Genomic DNA, 15,261 nt, shown 5'->3' with positions numbered 1-15,261 from the left:
ACCACGCACATCTACGATGAAATGAACAAGGCCATTAAACACGCGTGTGGACATACTCTGCAATGCTATACACTGCTCATTTCAAGAGGACTTTAAACATGGATCCCCCCTCCCACGAGGATAAAGACCCTATAAGTTGCCTTGTGAGGCCACTCAGCATTAAGGGAGGTTAATTAACCCTTGTCTTGCTTAGCAATGGATGGCTGGCCTCTCTGGCAGTGGAGGGGTTAAGGCCCTAGAGGGTACATTGCGATATATTGATACTTCCCCCCCCCCCCCCCCCCGGCCTTTGACTAATGTTCGTGCGATATTGCAGAATGCTTTGGCATCAAAGGAGTTAATTAAATAGGCGGGTGAATCGCGATTAATGCCCACCCCCGTGCTTCTTTTCAATATTGCGGGTGTAATGCGCTGGAAGCGGATGGGAAAGTGTAATATAGACCCCAGTCGGAATATCGCGACATATGATTCCCCCCTAGTGATCGCGCGTCACTATCGCACTGGATCGCGTACCGGCTGTTCGCCCGCACTTCCTATCCATACACAATCAGCGCTGCTATGGCAACCACGCACGTCGCCTATGACGCGCCAGGATCCCAGCGTGTGTCCGGCAAAGCTACGCACGAGCCCTGGAACAGAACGTACCATTAAACTAGGACCGAGGGGGGTGTTCAGGGCGGGGGCACATAGAGGTACATTCAGCTACGGCCCCCCTGGGCTCCTCGCCATCCCTCTGCACCGAGAGCCCATAAAACATCGTATTGTTGTGCAGATCCAGACCACTCAAAACAAGCGGGCATTGTAAATAACGCGCGGGGCAACACCCCCCCGATCCCGAGTTGGTATCTCCTGCCTCTCTCCCTGCTCAGGCCGCCGCCATCTTGCTTGTCGGTGTGTGTGTCCCCCGGAAAGAGGAAACGATGCCGGTCGGACCGGTGCAGGGGTTAGCGCCGCAGGCGGGTGATGGAGGACAGGTACTGGGGAAGGGCCCCGGTTGGGAGGGAAATTGATTCAGGACAGGCCCCGGCTGTAGGCCGCGGTGTTTCCATCCTCCCGCCAGTTATTTCCATCCTCCTATCTGGTCCCGGAGAGGAAAAGTGACCGAGCTCGGGGTCAGCAGGCCGGTACTGGGGTTACTCCTAGTATAATAACGTGATGTAACTTCGGGGGGATCCGATTCCACGCTGGGAATGAAGGAGAATCCTTCACCTGGAGCCTCTGATATCCTGATTATTAGAGGGCAGGAAGTGTGTGTCTATTTATATAGCGCCATTTATGTACATAGCGCTTAACAGCAGTAATACACGTGACATAATAATATACTGTAACACGTAATGGGAATAAGGCCTGCAATATAGTGCACCACCGCGCGCGTCAATTACAATTGACTGTGGAGGTTGACGTTGATAGTCGAGACGCTCGCTAGGCCGTGAGCGGTTGCGCGGCAGATCAGAGCAAATACAAGAAAATTTATATTTTTGCGCTGATGCTGCACCACATGACGCTGCCCAGCCAATCACAGTGCGGCTATCGCTGTGACGTCTAGAACCACGCCCCTTAGCCGCGCACGCCACCGCTTACAACATATAAACGACACGCGCACCAGCGCCCTCTATATTACAGGCCTAAGTACTTGAGACATAGCTAACATTAGGAAAAGGAGTCCTTGTCCCGAAGAGCGTACAATCTAAGTGTGTGATGTGTAGCCTATTACAGGCTATGAATGTGTGTATGTATATATTATACACATCTATAATAACGTACTTAATGTTTCTGTGCTGCTATTTCCTTTTATTCTATAGTCTATTGTGTAAAGCTCTGTATACATTTGTTGGCACTATATAATATATACATATTTTAAATGTATAAACAAAATATATGTGGCTTGACAAAGTAACTACTGTATAATAAAAGGAAATATATTGCAGCGTAAGTACAATAAACATAAAGGAGCATGTTTCCCCAGTGCCCGCACATTACATGGAAGTTGTCTTTTATAACGTCTGGGCATCTTACACAGAGGCCGCTAGAAGGGAACGTACTTTGCAACGTGTTTCTAGCCCCTCTGGCAGGGAAGGGGTTAAAAGTAGGGAGGGTGGGCACTTTATTTCCCAGTGTTTGTATCTGTCGGGTAACCTGGTTTGGTTTTGACTCTTTACGCAGCAGATGGAAGAGGAGAAGAAGGAAGAGGTGGTTCCGTCAAAGCCCATCGTGGGCATCATTTACCCCCCACCCGAGGTCCGGAACATCGTGGACAAGACTGCCAGCTTCGTAGCAAGGTGAGCGTCTCCGGGGGCCGTGAAAATATTTTCCCAGCGACGAGTTGCCTTTCATTTAAATGAGACGGTAACATTAATTTCATATAAAGGAAATGCACACGTTTGTGCAGTATGTGTAATCCATAACCCGAGGAATTTGCAGTGGAAATAATGGGTTAGTAGGGACGATCGGCTGGTGTGGTGGAAGCCCAGTTTTTATTTGGTACTGTGTAGCGGGTGTCGCTGTTGAAGGACAGCAGGAAGATGCTTAATACATTTTACTGAGCAAATGAGTTTTCAGGGAGCTTGACATGTGAATGGCAGGGGAGGGTCTTATTGTACACCCTACTGGTGTTAGAACCAATGAGAAGACTTGGGCCTTTTCTATATAAACAAAAAACTGATGAATCAGTCTGCTCTCCTATATGACAAGGTCCTAAAAGATGCAGGTGCAAAAGGGTAAACCATATATAACAGAATAGCCCCAAAAGAATGGGTCAAAAGAACCCCAGAAATATGCACTCAATGCCAGATATAAGTTTTGCATGGCATAAATAGCCTAATTAGGCTATTTATGCCCTGCAAGACTTTTCTATATAGTCTGATGCTATTTCACAAAAATGCAGTAGATGTGATTGTGTGTTAAATGTCCTTAACTTGAATGACTGACTGAATATCCACTTTCGTGTTTTGAGACCCCTAGGACTAAAGCTTTGTCACAGCTTTGCAGAGCCCCATGGAACACAGGGTGTCAACAAAACTTCCTTCCCTTTCCCCCCACAGAAATGGTCCAGAGTTTGAAGCTCGGATCCGTCAGAACGAAATCAACAACCCGAAGTTTAACTTCCTAAACCCGAACGACCCCTACCATGCCTACTACCGGCACAAGGTCAACGAGTTCAAGGAAGGAAAGGCACAGGAGCCGTCCGCTGCCATCCCTAAAGTCATGCAGCAGCAGCAGTCTGTGCAGCAGCTTCCGCATAAGGTAACCAGCCCTGCTTGGCCTTTTTCTGCCTCACTGGTCCACTTTTCAGTGTTCACTATAGGGCTAGTTTTATCTCCCACCTTTTTATTTAGTAGGGATTAATTAATACCTTTGTATCACATGCCAGTACTTCATAGCTGTAGCTCAGACGAAGACCTAGTACAGATACTTGCAGGAACTGTGTATATGACCAATTAACATATTAACCAATTAACATATTTGTTCACTAATATCTTTGCTGCCACAAGGAGCAAAGAGGTTCAGCGATAATTAAAGCGTTAATAAAAAGTAAGCTGGTCTCCACTATAAATGGAACATTCTAATTAGCTGTTCTAACATTGAACTCAGTGGTAGAGAGTTCTAATCAACTGGAAGTGCCCATAGGTACTCTGAATCTAAAACCCATACACATTTACAGATGACCCTTATAGAATGTCACAGCGCTTATATTTACGGAGTACAATTCTCAGTATCTCTTGCACTTGCCCAACCTCCATATCCAAGCGCTGTGAGTGACAATGAGCGGTTTACCTAAGTGTAGCATATATAGCATTTGCTTTGCTGGAAGTTCAATGCAAGGCAGGAACCGTTTCCGAAAAATAGAAATGTAATGTACGGATCTTCTCATATAAACATACAGCAACGACTACTAAGATTAATTAATAACTGCTGTTTACTATTTCAAAATAAGAGTGATCAGTATGTTTGTTTTGAAATCAGAGCCAAATAAGACATTTGTACGCATTAAACATCGATTATGTTGCCAACACAGTTTTGTTTAGTCTGTGGTTCCAATTCTGAGTTTCTGAGACTGTAGTTCAATGTTTTTCATCCAGGGCTCGTAGAAACCCTTGGGTTACCCGGGCATCCCTAAAGGGTTCCCTGTAATTTTAAAATTATACCAAATACAGAAGAATTTACAATGCATCTGATCTCAGACGCGCTATTAGAGAGGGTTGGGGTTCCTCACAATGCATCTGATCTCAGACGCGCTATTAGAGAGGGTTGGGGTTCCTCACAATGCATCTGATCTCAGGCGCACTATTAGATAGGGTTGGGGTTCCTCAGAATTTCACATAGGGTTCCTTAACCCCCCAAAAATTGGACACCACTGCTTTAGTTGAACAGTCTTTCTGCCCTCATACCTACAGCTGTTAATATTGCCCAGTACACTTTTTTTCCGTCTGGTATAAAGCCGTGAATTGCCCACCAGGTTTAATATTAGTAACCTGACCACTTGGGCAGTTGGATGGACCAGTGTGTGTGAGGGCAAGAGGCCTTATAGGAAAATCTGCCGTGTGAATGTTACACCCTGTAACCCACACCATGGAACATGTTACTATTAAGCATGGTAGTATTTATGATTCTACAAGCACTACCATAGAAACCTGATCTGTGATACATTTCTAAGATAAGCTATTTTCATCCTATGGTACCTCTGCGATCACTCCCGCTGGATCCCACGGTGCTTTGCTATGTGCTGTGGCACCATGTAATCCAGCCACCCAGGTCACATCTGGCGTTCTTTCCCTGCTAGGTTCAAGCCCAGGTTGTCCAGGAGTCCATCATTCCCAAGGAGCCCCCTTCGGAGTTCGAGTTTGTGGCCGACCCCCCCTCCATCTCCGCCTTCGACCTGGACGTGGTGAAGCTGACCGCTCAGTTCGTGGCTCGGAACGGGCGCCAGTTTCTGACCCAGCTGATGCAGAAGGAGCAGAGGAATTACCAGTTCGACTTCCTGCGCCCCCAGCACAGCCTCTTCAACTACTTCACTAAGCTGGTGGAACAGTACACTAAGGTACCACTGCCCGGCATGCCTGGGTCTGCAGGGTCATACGGGAAATATAGATACTGGCGGCAGTTAAGAACCACTCGTCTCACGCAGTCAATTCTTCTACCTACTTGGACCCTATTAGCTCTGTTGATTTCTTTCATATTTAGGATTACTTTGTGTCTATAACAAGCCGTTTTGAACGCGCTTACTGTATTGGCTTCTCCTACCTCTGCGGGGGAGGGTGTTCCATGAATCCACCACCTTTTCCATGAAGTACTTCCTCACATTTCCCATGAGCCTCTAGCTTCAGAGCGTGACCTCTTGTGTAAACACGTCTTCCTTTCAGATATCTTCCCCTCCTGCGCCTGGTTGAAACCCTTGATGTATTTGAGTTCCTATTGTCTCCCGTCTCTTCCTCCAAGCGGTACATGTGGAGTTTATTCAGTCTCTCCGGGTACATTTTATGCTGCAGACCATGCACCATTTCAGCAGCGGGTCTTTGCACAACCTCTCCTTTTTCTGATGTCCTGGTGACCTGGTCTCGAGAGCTGAACACTACCGGACCTCATTTTAAGCCTTTTTTCTTACTGATGGGAATCTGCGTCAAGAAGAATACTTTAAAACCTATTCGTATTTGTGCAACCGCTCTAGAGACCAATGAGTGTTTTCATTTGTAGTCTTTGGAGCTGTGTTAAAATGGCTCTGATCAATTATTTGAACGAGCATTACAACAAAATGTGTATATATTTTCTTCTTGGGATTACTTCAAACCCCCCCCCCCCCCCCTCCCTTCCCCAAGTTGTGCTTGGCGGGCAGCTGTTTTCATAAATGTGAGTCACTTCCAAGCTTCTCTGGCACTGGGTTGGTTCAGAGGGAGGCTATAAATAAGGATGACTCCATGTGCTCTCTGGTCTGCTTTGCACGGACATTGGTTAGCTCTCTGTAAGTGACACCCCCCCCCCCTTCTCTTTTAGATCTTGATTCCTCCGAAAGGATTACTCATCAAGCTGAAGAAAGAGGCCGAGAACCCCACGGAGGTTTTAGATCAGGTAATTATTGGTATCCCTAGTTTGTTTTTAATTGGCAAAAACAATTTGGACGTTAATTGTCTAAATGCTGTACTCGCTGAGGTACCAAGTAAACTTTTTAGGTCAAGTCCTAGTTTATCTTCCACCAATGTTTGTTAATTCTATCGGTTTAAAGTGAGAGAGTTACTTCCTGGCGTCAGCCTCTAGCTCCCTACTCCTCCCTGTCCGCTTTAGAAACACCCCTGAAAAAGTAAGATTAGATCAGTAAACTGGTGTGATATTCATTTGTCCTTTGCAATTGGCATGGAGACGTCTAGTAATGATAAATGCAGTTATAATAATAGCCTTTTCTTGTATAGTGCTGACAGTGTATGCAGCGCTGTACATATAATTTTTGCAGGGATTATATGGCCCATAGATTGCTTACAATCTATATATTATTTATTTTTATTTTTTATGGTGCCTGAGGCACAGGGAGATAGTGACTCACAAGGCGCTCACACCTGGATTTGAACCAGGCGCCCCTGCTTCAAATTCCGGGTTTATTGAGAGCTATGAGGGTCGGTGTCTTTACTCACTGAGCCGCTCCTTCTCCTTAGTCAATGCTTAAAAAAAATCTCATCTTTATGGTTGAGTTTAGGATGTAAACTGTAGGTTAATGTGCACACCGGTCTGACCCACAAGGGTTGGTAATGGAAAACAAATTTAGACTACAAATATAGTCCCAAGATTTCTGTTGGTGTAATATCAGGGTGGGTTGGAGTGTACACAGGTTTGGCTCTGTTGTGCTTGATCTGTCAAATATCAAATGGGTAGAGAAGGTGAACGAGACACCTATTCTGATGCAGGTCTGTGAATAACGAGATATGGAATAAGGGAATTTATAGGAGAAGGCAAGTTATCGGTGTACTTTTCCTATCATAGGAGATGTGCGTTATACAACTTAAGCGTGTTGCTTGCCCGCTTGTGCTAAAGGGATTCATTGAGCTCTGGGTTCAACACCCCAGTGCCCGTACCGTTAACCGGTGATTCTGAGGTTGAAGCTCGTTTCTGATCCTCTTTCAGGTACGTTACCGAGTGGAGTGGGCCAAGTTTCAGGAGAGAGAGAGAAAGAAGGAGGAGGAAGAGAAGGAGCGAGAGCGCGTGGCCTACGCACAGATTGATTGGCACGACTTTGTGGTAGTGGAGACTGTGGACTTCCAGCCTAATGAGCAAGGTAACGGTTACACAGCAGCAGGGTAATGAGATCTTGGGCTCTGCCGCGGTCAGTCTGCACAGCGTCCTGGCTCTGCGGAGCGCAGGCATTTTGCATAGTGCATGTGTGTGACCGGCTTTACATCTGGGGCATAGCTGTGAAACAATGGTTGCCTTGTGCTTCGTCAAAAGGCAATCCAGTGGGTGACGAGGCTGCCCTGCCACTGCGATACTATTCAGTTAAGGGGCATGTAGGCTGGCTTTTGAACCTGTATTCGTTCCCCAGGTTGTAGCATATGAAACTATTCCAAGGTAGTCACGCCATTGCAGTTACTAACATCACCGCGTATTTCATACATCTTTACATTCTTTACTACCTTTTTAAATCAATTCTCCTTTTATGACGCAATGCCCTGTTGCACAAGTTGGTTAAAAGCAGAAATCCCGCTAAAAAACGAGTGGTCTCCGGTGCTGAAACATGTTATTTCCAGCGCTGGGGACCCTCCGATTCCTGATGAATGACTTGTGAAGGTGCCAGTGCTTCTCATAGAGGAAACCACATGCCTGCAGGTGTCAACCAAAAGGAGCCCACAACTGACGATGTTGCTGCTTCCTATTGGCTCGCACATGCCACAAGGTTTGGTGGCCATATTGTTTCCCCAGGAGGAAACTAAACCCCGTGTCTACTTTTGGATTTTACAGTTCGGGGGCATGTCATTGTTATCATTGTAAGAGTTTGAACAGTATTGGTTACATTAGGTGGGTGTCTAGGGTTTACAATAACTCTATTTTCTCTGGGTGCTTGGGCTGCAGAGTAAGTGCTGACAGCCAAGGATCTCCGCTGTTACAGCGGGTCTTGGCCTTACAGTATACTGTTGGGGGTAATGGGGGGTGTGCTTTGGCCTGGCCCTGTAGGGTGCATATCGCTGACATCTCTTCCCCGCTGCAGGTAACTTCCCACCTCCCACCACCCCCGAGGAACTGGGGGCTCGAATCCTAATCCAGGAGCGATACGAGAAGTTCGGAGAGAGCGAGGAGGTGGAGATGGAGGTGGAATCTGACGATGAAGAGGAGGTGAAGGACAAGAAGGGAGAAGAGAGCACGTCCCAAATGGACCAGGACACTCAAGTACAGGATATGGATGAGGTGCGACACGTCCGGAGTTCAGCTCTTTATTAGACGTCTTTGCCCGTTCTTCACTGATGTTCTTTATCAACCATGGTTTTTTTGTTTTGTAGCAATCCATTTCAATTGCACTGGAATCTAGGTGTGATTTATTAACCCATTGAAAATCAAGTCTGATTGTTCATATATACTAGTAATGTTGGTGACCTACAGAAAATAATACTTGCATAAGGAAGGGAGGTAAACAAAACAGAACAGACCGTGTTTACATGAAGTGATCGTTACTTTAGCCAAAACCAAGCAAGAACATTTAAGGCCGTGATTCCCAACGGGGGGTTTGGGAACCCTTAGGGGTTTGTGATGTTTCTCCAAGGCTTTCGCACCCCCCCATAAAGTAACGGCGGATCCCAGGACAGTCTTGTGGGGGACTGCATACTTGGTAAGACCCCAAACTACCCCTTAGCGTGGGGGTGGGGGGCTATTGCCATCACTTACAGCGGGAGCTCCCAAAATCTCTCCTCACAATGCTTTGCCTCCACAGTGGCATGGCATTGTGGGACAGGACTTTGGAAGCTTCCGTTCAGACAGGTGGAGTTTGGGGTCTTATTAAGTGGGTTCCCCCCAAAAGCTTGCAACACTAGACTGCCTCTCCGATACAAGTACTGGGATGCGATCCGTTTTGGTGGTAATGACACGTCCTAATATTGCTGTCTCCCAGATACACAGCTACAACTTCCAGTATGCTGCTCAGTAAGGGATCATTACAAATATTCTTGCAGGCGCTAACTTCTGAGTGTGTTTGTGGGTGCTGCTGCTTTTATAAACTGTCTTGCCTCTTCCTAGGGGTCAGATGATGAAGATTATGCACAGAAGGCTCCTCTTCCTCCCGAGTCCCCTATGCCCCCACCTCTCCCTCCCACCCCAGATCAGGTGATCGTCCGCAAGGATTATGATCCAAAAGGTGAGTGCAGGCGCTGTCTGATTCCCGCCCTTCGCCAGTCCCGGGTTTAGTCTTCCGTGTCCCTCACCCATCTCCTCTTGTCCCCTGCAGCTTCGAAACCACAGCCCCCCGCCACCCCCCCAGACGAGTACCTGGTGTCCCCCATCACCGGGGAGAAGATTCCCGCCAGCAAGATGCAAGAGCACATGCGCATCGGGCTGCTGGACCCGCGCTGGCTGGAGCAGCGGGACCGCTCAATCCGCGAGAAGCAGGGGGATGACGAGGTGTATGCGCCAGGTGAGCAACCTCCCCCAGAGAGGGAGGGGTTAATGGTGTGTGGCTCTGCGAGAATGTTATTTTCCGGCAGTTTAACCTATGCACGTTGCAATGAGTTGCAGGCTCATCTGGCCACTAAATGATTAAAGGCGCAATGCGCATCGGCTGTTGTCTCTATTTCAGCTCTGTAAATTTTTGGAAGTATGGGCCCATGTGAACTAAGCAGTACTATGCCGTAAGAAATTTTGTGACGCCATAATACACCTTTTTAATAGTCTGTTTAAACTAACGAGGCCATAAGGTGTTTTCTAGGGCGGCTTAAATATGTGCCTCGATGTGGAAAAATTCTCAGTTGCTCCAGTATTTAGGAATGGGGAAAGATGACTGAGTAGTTTCCCTTCTGTTCTGTGGGGTGTTGGAATGAGCTTATGGGAGAGCATCGTTACAGTTCTGCATTGAAGATCATCATGGTGACCGTGTTTAAAGCAACAAAAAAACTGTTCTGCAAGTGTGACTTCACCTTCAGTGAGGTCTGGAGGGTTAGTAGCAGCCTACGGGTTAATGCTGCCATCTTAACGTGCCCCGTGTTCCCTTTCTCCCCTCCAGGCTTGGATATTGAGAGCAGCCTGAAGCAGCTGGCCGAGCGCCGTACCGATATTTTCGGTGTGGAAGAAACGGCGATCGGTAAAAAGATTGGCGAGGAAGAGATCCAGAAGCCTGAGGAGAAGGTGGGCGGTGTAACCAAGTTTTATACCAGGGCAGAACTAGGCCGTCTGTGCAGTGTGACGGGGGAAGGGTTTGCCCCACAGCGGCTGCTTGGGTACATTCCCAGGCCCGCCCCCTCACTGTGTCCCTTCCCTTGCAGGTGACGTGGGACGGGCACTCCGGCAGCATGGCGCGCACCCAGCAGGCGGCACAGGCGAACATTACCCTGCAGGAGCAGATTGAGGCAATCCACAAAGCCAAGGGTCTGGTGCCCGAGGAGGACGGCAAGGACAAGATCGGCCCCAGCAAGCCAAACGAGAACCCACAGCCCCCGTCCTCTGTGTCCAATATGTCCAACTCGGCTCCCCCAATCAACTCTGTGCCAAGACCTATGCCCATGTCACACCACCAGCAGATGAACTCGCCCGTGTCTCGGCCACCCTCGGTAAGACTTCACCTCTCGCGTTTACAAGGATAATGTTACTGGGGATATATGTGACAAACCAGGAGCGTTGTCCCTAAGGCCTCGGCCATGTTCCCTGCTTGCTGGCGGAAGCGTGCTAACGCGCGCTCCCGCTCAGCACTGAACCCCTACTGTCGCAATTAGAGCGGCTTTTGTAGGGGCTCGCCTACGCTTCCGCAAGCGCGCGGAAGCGTAGGTCTTAGGGGAATTTAAAATTCCCCCGCTTGCCGGCGCGACAGGCTGGTCACGTGAGCGGTTTGCCCAATGAGGGCGAACCAGCTCCGTGACGCCACTGGCCCGCCCCTTGACGGCGTGCCGGGCAAGCAACCGCAAGGCAAGGGAAAGCAACCGCTTTCCCTGAGCCTCAGCACGCCAGCGGTAAGCGTGTCCGAGGCCTAAGGCTGCGCTTATACTGCCGGCGACGTGACCGATGACGTCATCCGTCGCCATTGTGATAGTTGTAATTTAAGTTTAGTCGACGTCGCTGGCTATAAGGCCAGTGACGTCAGAAAGGGGGAAGGCAGAGGGACGGAGGAGCTCTCTGATTGGCCGCAAGGGGAGACCGTCGCTGAAAAAATCAAATATCGGTGACTCCCAGATTTTTGGTAGCCCTGTCGCTCCGTAGCGTGCCGACGACGGCGACAATGCATTTGTTTTGACACGACGTCGCCGGAACTATATGCGCAGCCTAATGGTCATCGAATGAACATGATATGCTATAGGCCTCGTCTGTTCTATCCGTCCGTGATGGGGAAAAAGTTCCCCCTGTGTGTTGGAGAAAGGACAGAGTTGATGGGCCGATACTGTGTCCTTTCTAAATCTATAGTGTGAGCAGAGAGAAGATCCCTGTAACCTGCACTCCCGTGCACCTAATAATTGCCATTTTAGTTCAGTTTAAATAGTAGCATCAACAATTTTAGATACAATTTATACACACACACACACACACCCCTCATACACACACATATTTCCCACACCCCCTGTGAGCTTTGTAGGGTGGTGCTTTATATCCGAGTCCATATATCACCCTGCTGGTGGAACGTTTGACTGATGGCAGACAGGGTAGGTCCCTCTTGTAAAGCGAGGTACTAGGAGAATGCTCATAGAGGTTCTGTACAACGAAGCTCTCAGCCTCTGCATTCTCATCTCTGACACAGCAACAGAAGAGCTTGACCTCGTGCCTGTATTCGCTCTCCCCGACTAACCGATGGATTAATGTATCGAAACTGGCGTTCACTCCCATGGACTTGATGAATAACCCCCCAAGTCTCTGTCCTCTCTAGATGCCGCCTCCCATCCGCACCACTATGATGTCTATGCCCATCATGCAGAGGCCCCCCATGGGCTCCATGGTGCGTCTCCCCCCGGGCTCCGTCCTAGCCTCGCCCATGCCGCCCATCCTGCACTCTCAGAGGATCAACGTGGTCCAGATGCAACCCAACGTGCCACCTATGATGGCCCAGCGTTCACCGCACATGATTGTACCAGCTGGTGAGTGCTGTGTGCGCTATAGGCGGGAATGTAACTGTTATCCTGTGTACCACCTTAGCCCATATACCCTATCCTGCTTTGTTATATGTTTCACACCCCTTTGTCAGCAGAAGAGGATTTCCATCTATTGTAGCATCTTCATCAAAGTTGTAGTAAGCCAATTTAATGTGTACCGGCATCATTGTACGTAGTCTGTTCTTCTGCGTAATAGAAATCTGTATATTTTGGGTAAAGTCACGGGTCTGTCCATTAAATCTAGGAAAAAGAGGGGAATGATATCCGATTTTGCCAATGTCCCTGAAATGTTGTTCAGTATAGAAATTGTGCAAGACCTCTGGTAGTTCTGTAAAGGGCAAAAACCACAGTATTGATCGAATTTTAGTTGCATAATGTGCTTTATTCAACAATAAGAGGCATCAACTCGTTATCATGTGGTACAAACCGATGTGCTCCCAAACTGATACAAACATTTGTTAAACCCGGCATATTTGATCAGTCTTAAAACCGTTGTCAAATATAGCAGTGTCCCATATAAGTCCATCACAGTCTTAAGTAAAAGGTATTTAAACAGACACTACGCTTAAAGCAGCAACCCCACAATAAAGTAATGTGATCTTGCATAATTGGAACCGCAGGGCGGAGACTTCGGTGCTAAACCTGACTATTTGTAGTGCTCCCCCTCCATTTCCGAGAAGATGACCGATTTACATACATTGCAGCTTGCTGATTGTGCAAGAGTTGGCGGCCATATTATTTCCCCAGGTATATTACACACCAGCGCTGAAAATGCCACGGCCCCCCGCCCCCTCCTCTCCATTTCCAAATATGTAGAAATATTGCCAGGCAGCATTTCTGCTTTAAGGCAAAGACATTTAGCGGTGTTACGATGCAACAATGATATGACTACTGAAGCATTGCCAAGCTTTTTCCAACTGCACTTCTCTGCCTCCAGGGTTTGTCTCTGCACCTCCCGTCGCCCCCGGAACCTCCCCTCACCCCCCAGTTCGCCCGCCTCCACCTATGGAGGATGAGCCGACAGCCAAGAAGATGAAGAGCGAGGACGCCTTAATGCCGGAGGAGGAGTTTCTGCGCAGAAACAAGGTGCGTAGGTGTCTCTGGTACAAATGTCAGGTAGTAAGTGAGAGACGGCGTATACTCCTAGTGTTTCCCACAGCCTGGTAGACTCACGCCCGTGTGTTTTCATTCCGCAGGGCCCCGTTGCGGTCAAAGTTCAAGTTCCCAACATGCAGGACAAGACTGAGTGGAAACTCGGGGGCCAGGTGCTGGCCTTCACACTGCCCCTCTCCGATCAGGTATGGAACATGCGGGAGGGGGCAGACGGTAACCTTTTACACCCCTCCACTGACAGAGGGACCCACAATATTGTTGCAGACCCCTCTGGCTATGAAAGGAGAAAACATGCAATGCTGCATTGTATGATTCTTGTATTTGCACCACATGATGGGACAATGCAAGCACACTGCCCTGAAGAGCTTCCAATTTAATTGTTAGTGCATAATGACTGCCGATGTCCTTGCGGAGCTGGGTCCTGAAAACCCTGAGCTTTCATACCGGTCACAGGCGTTAACCTCTGCACCACTGTCTGACGTTCGAGCAATGTGTTTGATTAGGTGCGTTGTACTCTGAAAGGGTTTAACCTGCTGCAAATGAAGTTCAGTGCATCTCATGCATTTAAATGAAGTTGCAAGAAGTGAAGTCTTTAAACTGTAACCCGCAAGGGTCACTTTTCTTGTATAGACACGTGAAGCTTCTCTGGCATGTATGTCTTTAGAAGCGTGATCTAACGCTGCAGCCACCAAAGAGCAGAGGGGGAGTTTTATGTCGTAGTCACGTCCCACTTATACCTTATTCTGTTTTCACAGGTCTCCGTCATTAAGGTTAAGATTCACGAGGCCACAGGCATGCCAGCTGGGAAGCAGAAGCTTCAGTATGAGGTGAGTATATACCTATGCGTGTCTGCCAGGTACCACCCCTGTTTCTTTACCGCAAGGCTTAAACCAGGAGTGGCCAACTCTATTCTTCAAGGGCCACCACTAGGTTAGGATTTCAGGATAGCCTGAAACAGGGATGGCCTTAAAGCCCTGACCTGTTGGTGGCCCTTGAGGACAGCACCCCTGCTTTAAACGGATCTCAGGAGCAGGTCCTGCTCGAGTGGGATTTGCAGCCTTTGTGGCAAACTTATAACCCTTGTACTGCCAGATGGCACTGCAGAGCAGCAAAGGGGTTATAACCTGAACACACACTGTTCTGAAGCCAGATGTCTTTAACCCCCCCCCCTTTTTCCCCTCCACTACAGGGTATCTTTATTAAGGATTCCAACTCTCTAGCTTTCTACAACATGCTGAACGGAGCCACCATCCACCTGGCTCTGAAGGAGAGAGGAGGCAGGAAGAAGTGACCGCATAAAGTGAAGCCAGAGCAAACGCCTCACGCAGCAGCGCTGCCCAGAACCTACCAAACACACGAATGAGACACACGGAAACCGCATCGCAATGTACTGCAGCCCTGCCAAGCAACAGCAGGGTTAACACGTGGGCTTTGTGGACCTGTAGATAGAAAGATTCTCTGCCATAAATGTGTTTTAAATAGGCGTGATCTCCCACACATCCCTGCAGTCTCCTTATTAGTTTGTGTTTAACTGTGAGAATCTGGATATATCCAGGTATGTTTTTATACCACGAGACTTCCTCATTTACAGATTGTTCAGTTCTGGATACACCTAGCCGTTTCTAAATAACCCTCAGATCACTAGGGGGCGAGCTAGCCCAACTTATGCAACATACGTATTTCTGTTTGTTTGCCTACGATCCTTGGCAGTTATTGCAACCAACTTACAGCTTGGATCTCACATTTTTTTTTTTTTTGTTTTATTTTGATCTTGAAATTAAAATGAAAACATCGAGTAACAGGACAGAAAGTAGTCATGAGATCTTGTCTGTGTGTTGATGATAAATCGCATGTTATGGCTTTTACCATACAAAATAAAGGGGTCTTTTGAAAATAA

General features: G+C 48.0%; 2 protein-coding genes across 6 annotated transcripts in view; one reads left to right on the top strand and one right to left on the bottom strand.

Moving 5' to 3' along the window:
* CCDC157 (coiled-coil domain containing 157) overlaps positions 1–1,243 on the bottom strand; it is a 22,125-nt gene extending 20,882 nt beyond the window's left edge. Inside the window, exon 1 of one of the 3 annotated variants that reach the window (XM_075568904.1) lies at positions 646–1,243. The gene's annotated coding sequence lies outside the window, so the exon portion shown is untranslated. The other 2 variants (XM_075568903.1, XM_075568905.1) reach the window with 2 other exon arrangements.
* SF3A1 (splicing factor 3a subunit 1) lies at positions 817–15,261 on the top strand. Of its 3 annotated transcripts, none has more exons than XM_075568900.1 (16): positions 817–974; positions 2,164–2,279; positions 3,042–3,243; positions 4,781–5,038; positions 5,989–6,063; positions 7,108–7,258; positions 8,186–8,382; positions 9,205–9,322; positions 9,413–9,598; positions 10,184–10,305; positions 10,443–10,727; positions 12,029–12,236; positions 13,189–13,337; positions 13,448–13,549; positions 14,120–14,191; positions 14,554–15,261. In XM_075568900.1, exons 1-16 carry the CDS (start codon positions 921–923, stop codon positions 14,653–14,655), a joined length of 2,397 nt encoding a protein of 798 aa, XP_075425015.1. In that variant the 5' UTR covers positions 817–920; the 3' UTR covers positions 14,656–15,261. The 3 variants fall into 3 exon arrangements, with proteins under 3 accessions (XP_075425015.1, XP_075425016.1, XP_075425017.1); XM_075568901.1 differs by having other exon boundaries at positions 839–974; positions 2,167–2,279; XM_075568902.1 differs by lacking the exon at positions 817–974 and adding an exon at positions 1,001–1,120.

Source organism: Ascaphus truei, chromosome 13, assembly GCF_040206685.1.
Source record: "Ascaphus truei isolate aAscTru1 chromosome 13, aAscTru1.hap1, whole genome shotgun sequence".
Taxonomy (NCBI): Eukaryota; Metazoa; Chordata; class Amphibia; order Anura; family Ascaphidae; genus Ascaphus; species Ascaphus truei.
This window is presented reverse-complemented; position numbering and strand designations above follow the sequence as displayed.